Source organism: Mus pahari, chromosome 6, assembly GCF_900095145.1.
Source record: "Mus pahari chromosome 6, PAHARI_EIJ_v1.1, whole genome shotgun sequence".
Lineage (NCBI taxonomy): Eukaryota > Metazoa > Chordata > Mammalia > Rodentia > Muridae > Mus > Mus pahari.
In genome coordinates this window covers 57,311,241-57,318,093 of record NC_034595.1, presented here as the reverse complement: position 1 = coordinate 57,318,093, position 6,853 = coordinate 57,311,241, and the positions used below count along the sequence as shown (strand labels likewise).

At 54.8% G+C, this 6,853-nt stretch overlaps 1 protein-coding gene across 1 annotated transcript in view; it reads left to right on the top strand.

Moving 5' to 3' along the window:
* The first annotated feature begins 357 nt into the window (after nucleotides 1–357).
* The window catches only part of Bsnd (barttin CLCNK type accessory beta subunit), an 8,833-nt gene continuing 2,337 nt past the window's right edge, over nucleotides 358–6,853 (top strand). The window contains exons 1-3 of the mRNA XM_021201104.2: nucleotides 358–790; nucleotides 4,645–4,736; nucleotides 5,945–6,199. Coding sequence (XP_021056763.1) covers nucleotides 614–790; nucleotides 4,645–4,736; nucleotides 5,945–6,199 — 524 coding nt within the window. The 5' untranslated portion in view covers nucleotides 358–613. The remainder of the gene's footprint in view (nucleotides 791–4,644; nucleotides 4,737–5,944; nucleotides 6,200–6,853) is intronic.

Sequence of the window (6,853 nt, the reverse complement as noted above, 5' to 3'; positions counted from 1 at the left end):
GTCCTCATTGGTGAAACGGGAACACGGCTCCCGTCTCCTTAGTTGAACCGAATGGGGACATATCTGGGATGGTGGCTGTTCAGTAGGCACAGATACTTCTGTTGAGCCTAGATGATCAGGTGTCCTTGAGAAGGTGTTGTTAGGTATCTACGCTGTCAGGCTGTGGGTTCTGAAAGCCACCATGGCCCCACCCACGCCTCCCAGAGGTGGGAGGTGCAAAGCCTGTCAGGCCGCCCCGCTCCACAGTAGGCAAATGAAGTGATGTCAAAGCCATGGCTGGCCCAGCCCCAGTGACGTCCCCCGCCCCCCTCCCCACCTCTGTCTCAAGTTCAGAGCCACAAGCGCCAAACAGCTGGGCCCAGAGGGGAGGAGAGTGGCAGGAAGAAAGCTAGATGGCTGGGACCTTGGACCCACTGAAGCGTGTCACCTGCCCTGCTGGGCTCAGGGCTGAGAGCTGGGCCTGTGGAGATCGCTCCTGGCTCTGTGCATCATCACCTTGGTTCTCAGCCATCTCCTGGAGCATCCTTCCTTGAGAGCCTGCTCAACGTTTGAGGAGGATTTCGGGCAGCCCTCTGCTGGTGTGCTGATCGGTTACCAGGGCTGGTTAGCCACCATGGCTGATGAGAAGACCTTCCGAATCGGCTTCATCGTGCTGGGCCTTTTCCTGCTATCCCTGGGCACGTTCCTTATGAGCCACGATCGACCCCAGGTCTACGGCACCTTCTATGCCATGGGCAGCGTCATGGTGATAGGGGGTGTCATCTGGAGCATGTGCCAATGCTATCCTAAGGTAGGGGGGCTGGGAAGGGGGCAGAAGGACAGGTGGCTCTCCTGGTCCCTGGCCCCAACCCCTGGCCTCCAGATGCTGTGTTCTTTCCATTTGGACTCCCTATATCCTCTCTGCTCTGGGGAACATCCTTTTGCTTATCCATTCATCTCTCGTTGTGGCTGATCAGAAGCCCCTGCGTCTGGACCTGGAGCCAGCCACCACAGGGAAATAGTGGGATCTATGCACTGTCCCTGTTTGACCAGAGCCCAAATCCACAGCTCACCCCAACCATGTCCCAAGCGCTCTGTGTTTCTTTCAGTTCCCTTTCCCTCTACAAGCCCTGTGCTACGGATCTTGGGTTGGAGCTTGCTTTAAAAAGCAGTGGTGAGCCCTGGGTTCTCTGTTCCATGTCTCCAGCTGCTGGGAGCTCTGCTGTGCTGGATCTTCCTGAGACACAGTACTTTCATCTGTAAAATACCACACACACACACACACACACACACACACACACACACACACACACACCACCCGTCTCAGCTCCGAATAGTCCTGTGGTAACCCAGGTATGATGTATGGAGGACAGGGAAGGGCATATTTGCAACTGTAGTATCGTGTTTAGTTAAACAACGGCTGCGGCTGCTGCTATTCTTGATCCTTACACAGCCCTGAGGAGTGAACATTTCAGGTGCAGTAGAACTTTAAGGCTCAGAGAGGTGGAGTGAACATCACAATGTCACACAGCTAGTTAGAGACACTCGGGGATATAGGGAGAACAACAGGGGTCTAACCTGTGGTCTCCCTCTGAGAGCCTGGGAGACTGAGCCACTTTATTTCTGAACCTCGGCTTCCTCAGCTGTACAGTGTGGGTTGGGAGGATGCTGTGGGAAAGGGGGACGGACATCCGAAGTCCCAGTGAACCTTGATATTAACAGCCCTGTCCTTTCAGCCTCCTCTACCCCTCCCTGCTTGGGAGGTGTGAGTACCCAGAAGGAGTTCTAAGAATTGGGGCCAGGTCCCAGCCTCTCCTAGTCCTGCTGCCTCTGTAGCCAGCCCTGGGCTGTCATGTCACTTAAATCTGGAGCTTGGGCAGTCAGAACTGGTTTGGAGCCATTTATAAAGCAGTTTACAGTCAACTCTCCTCTATGCGCTCAATGTCCTGAGCAGAGGTCACTGGGAGAAGCAGGCCTTGAGGCCAGAGCCACTATGTCCCCACCCAGGGAGGGGGTGTGTGTTGAAAAGACAGCCTCCTTCCTAGGGCTTCCTAGGGGATTGAGTAACAGCAGGGTGGCTGGTGTGTGTGTGTGGGGTAAGGCTGGGTATTAATGAGAAGCTGTTGAAGGCTCATGCGCTGTGTGGGGAGATGGTATGGTGGTGGAAACCGCACATCCTAGTGTCCCTCAGACCCCAATTCAAATCCCTGCGCCCTGTGCCAAGTCTGTGACCTTGGCAGAGTTGCCCCCCATGCTGGGCATGGCCAAGTAGAAGGAAGCAAAGGGTGCTGTGGGGGTGGGAGGGGTGCTGGTCTCATGCCCTTGTGAAGCAGGCGCAGAGGCCTCGCTTCTCAGATGATGTGGCTGGCCCTGGAAGGTCACGGTAGTGGTGGTGGTGGTGGCTCAGACTGTCAGAGCCATCAGCATGGAGCAGGAGGGAGAAAGGGCCCCCACTCCTCACTGTGGCTGCTCCATTAGGGGTTGAATACAAACCCGGTTAGATCTGGTACTCACCTGGGCCTCAGGCATGGGTCAAGAGGGAGAATTGAGCCAGGATAAATCTAGTGTGGGGAGCTGTTTAAGATGCTGAGCCTGAACATTATGCTGGAAACAGGGGCTGAGGAAAAAGGTGTGGAGTGGCAGGGAGAGCAGAGCCTTGGCCCCCCTCGTCCTCTGGCCCCTTACTCTGTCTGCTCTGCTGGAGCTCAAAACCAGGACCTGGTAGTTGGAGCCCCTGTCTTCTTTGTGGGCTACCCTCTCTATGCTTCCTGCCCCTTGGGACTGGTCAGTGTCCAGCCTGAATTCAGATTCCCATGGGCATTCTCTGTGGAAAACTCCTCTGGAATGCCCGCGGCTGTGAATAAGGGTTGAAATCTTTAGCCTGATCTTCTGAGGGGTTTCAGGTCCGATCCCTCCCTCTGATCATCAATTCTGTGAGTCCTTCTTCTTTCTTTAGAAAAGAAATCTGTGGTCTATGATGCTGCTTCCTCTCTGTCTCCTCCATGCTTCTCGTGTCCATGATGTGGTGATGAATGTGGCGGCAATGATGATAATGAGGATGAAAATGGTGGTGGTGATGATAACTGTGGTGATAGTGATTATGATGCTGGTGGTGATGGTGATGATGGTAACGGTTGGGATAGTATGGATGGTGGTGATGGTGGTGGTGATGACGATGATGATGATGATATCTGGGCCATGAACCACAGAGCATCCTTAACACAGATGTAAGATGCTTAGACTCCTGCCAGGGAGTGAGTGGTGCCCCTAAAGGAATGTAAAAGCTCTTCTACCCATCACTCCCGTCTTTCCGTCATCATGAAGCTGTGTTGGTGCACAGTGCATCCCTCCCTCACTGTACTCTGTGGGAAGAGGCAGAGAGCGCTGTTTATGAATCTGGAGCCATTCGCCAGAGGCTCATCAGAGGCACATCAGATGTTGCATGAAAAGCGCTCAGACTCGTGAGCTCAGCAGCTTGAACTTCAGTAGGACCAGGTTGTGATTTTTCTGAGAAGCTGGGTGTCCAGGTAGGATGCTGCGAGAGTCCTCTGTGTTGCTCAAGGAGCCCCCCTTCCCCCCGAAGCTCTCTTGGGACACCGACCATCAAAAGCTCCATAAAACATATAAGCACAGGATACACTGTGGGGAAGCACGCAGTCTGAAGCATTAGGCACATTGGCAATGTGTCAGCCCATCTCCAGAACTCTTTCCAAACTGGGAAATGAAAGGTTTACACCCACCAGTAATAGCACCCCATTACTATTCTCGTTATTCTTGGGGAGCCACCGGACTCCTCTCTGCCTCTCTGATTTTTCACAGCTTGGTGCACCAGGGATGTGGAACCCTTAAATGTTTGTGTCTGCCCCATCCCTACCTGGCTGATTTCACTCAGCATCATGCCTTCAGGTTCAGAACTTCCGAAGGCCGACCACTTGCTGTGGCCTATGTTCCTTGATTTGGTTATCCTGACTGTGGTTCACAGTGTTTCTCTGAACATGGAGGAGCAGGTGTCTCTTGGAGGTGTCTTTCATTCACTCCAAGAGCTCAAGGAGGCTCTGGAAGAGCTCAAGGAGGCTCTAGAAGGAGAGATGGCTCCCAGGTCTCTCCAGAACTGCCTCACCCAACTCCCTCCCTCATGGCCTGCTTTCCCAACCTCAGTGGCCACCCCTGTGGCTCGGCTGCTTGATCCGGAAAGTTCAGGGGTGGCACTTTGGGGCACACTCACAGCCATCTGTATCTCTGCCTCCCCATCACAGACACGCCCTGTGAAGCGCAGGTCAGTGACTGGCTTTCCACGGGTGCAGATCGAACATCCTTTGTAGAGACCTCTGGGACATGATGGGCTGGACCCCAGGGCAGAGTGTCTCTGTCACTCACACTGTCCCCAGTGCCCAGCATGGTGTCTGCACACGGCAGGTTCTCCAGGGATTGTCCGGTGAGGGGAGAACATGGTGTGGACAGGAGCCTGAAGATCCATCTACCCGCTGGAGCTGAGCTATGAACAGAAACTCTGACATCAAGCAGAGGCCCTTCCGGGTCCCCCTTCCGCTGTACAATGTGCAGAGAAGGGGGCAGAGGCTCCGGGCCCAGCAGCCAACTGGGCCCAGCTAGACAGCTAGCTCCAGCTGTGGCCAGCTGCAGGGACCATGTCCTCTCTCCTCACAGATCACCTTTGTGCCGGCAGACTCTGACTTCCAAGGCATCTTGTCCCCAAAGGCCCTGAGCATGCTGGAGACCGGGCTTTCGGAGGTGAAGAGGTAAGCATGGGCAGAAAGGCTCAGTCCAGCCTCAAAGGTGTGGGGGAGGGGAGCAGGGAAGAAGTAAGGAGTGGGGGGTCACCAGGATGTCTGGGTTGCGTGCCCGTGTCTCTGGCTTGTCCTATCCAGTTTTCTCCTCGCCTTGAGTTTTCTGAGAACACACTCTGAAATCGTAGGCAGTCTCAGACTCGCAGTGGTGTGCGTTAACACTGTCATTCCTATGTAGGGCATGTAGAAGTGGAGGTTCAGAGAAGCACAAACCTCAGATCTCACTGGGAGTCAGTGATGGAGACAGGCGTGAATCCCGGCCTGATTTGGCCACAGCCTGTCTCCCTCCCAGAGGTGCCAAGCCCTGGTTCTAGCTTGGAGCACAGCTGAGAACCCTTTGGCTTTGGCTAATTCCCTGAGCATTGACTCCCAAACTCCAAAGGCCAGGCTACAGGCTCTGCTGCTAGAGGGCGCTGCAAGCCACTCTGCTTGCTTTGGGTTGTTCGTTAACACTGGCATTTTCCATTCCCGATTCACAGGGAGAAGTGTCCCAGTGGGAAACAGTGGCCACCCCAAACGCTAGCTCAGGGCCCCGTAACTAGCTCAGGCTGCCTGGGCTTCCTTTATCTTGTCACCTCCTAGTCGTGTGACCTTGGACAAGGGCCTAGTCTCTGAAGCACAGCGGCAGAGACCGATCACTATGGCCCTGGTCCACCAAGCAGGCGTGGTCTGTGTCTCTGTGTGTACAAGGCAGTTTACGTACATGCCTCCGTTTCCTCCTGGAGCTGCGGGGAGCATAGAGGCAGTCACTCTGTAGCCTTGCAGGCAGGGAGCCTAACAGCAGCCGTGGCTCGCTCTGTGGCTCGCTCTGTGGCTCGCTCTGTGGCTCACTCTCCTTCTTATCAGAGCTGTGAACCCACAATAGTGATTCTTGAGCAGTGTGGCTCAGCGAGCCTTCATGCCCGGTCCTCTCCATCTTGCTATCTCAAGCTGAAGATACCTTTGGGAACATGGTGTGAAGTTGATGTGGGGTCAGACCACTTAATTTACTCACCTAGTTAGGCCTTAGCCTCATCACCTGTGGCCTGGATCCAACGATAGCCCTGAGATCTTCCTTATGAAATCAATGGGCCCACCCTCCCCATGGCAGACAGGGGGGTCATGGTGAGGAAACTCATGTCTGCCTGCCTGACTTCTCTCCCACTGTCTGTCGGACCCAGCCCCCAACCCCCCTACGTCAGGCTCTGGGAAGAAGCCGCCTATGACCAGAGCCTCCCAGACTTCACTCACATCCAAATGAAGGTCATGGGCTACAGTGAGGACCCCAGGCCACTGCTGGCCCCCGAGCTGAAGACAGGAGCCAGCAGTGCCAGGGAAGGCGAGCCTCGTACTGCTCAGGCCTGGTTAGAGGCTCCGGTGGTCGTCCATAGAGGGTCGGATGAGAATGAAGGAGAGAAATCTCGTTCTCAGAGCAGGTGAGTGGGCAGCGAAGGGCGGTCTGGACACTGCGAGGGTGGCAAGGCCACTCGGGAATGAGGAGCAGGCGGCAGGGGTCACAGACAAGTGAGGCTGGGCTGGGGCTTTAGCAGACCTTGGTGTTAATTGGCTGTATTAAGTGTGGTGGGTTTTAGACGCTCCCAAGCAGTTTCTCTCATGGGCAGAACAGCCATTTCCATCCCGCAGGGACAATGCTTTAGGTAGCCAGCACATAGTTCTTCTTTTCCTAAATGCTTGGGAGCAGCAGGAGGGCAGGAGCCATAGGACTTGGCTTTAAATACTGGCTGTGACCGGCTCTGTAGCTCGGGCAAGTTCATCCCCGCCACAGCTCAGTCCCTGTTTATTTTTGAGTCTATCTCTGATCGATCCACTCACCCACACGTTCCAGCACTACTAGACACCAACTCCCTCTCAGACCTTGACAACCCTCTAGTTTCCTGGAGATTCTGGTCCAAGGGGAGAGGCAGAAAGGGACACAGAGGGACTGTGAAGGGACAGAGAAGAATCTGGAATGCCTGCAGTTTGGGATGAGCCACTTGGCTTCCTTCCTTCCTTCCTTCCTTCCTTCCTTCCTTCCTTCCTTCCTTCCTTCCTTCCTTCCTTCCTCCCTCCCTCCCTCCCTCCCTCCCTCT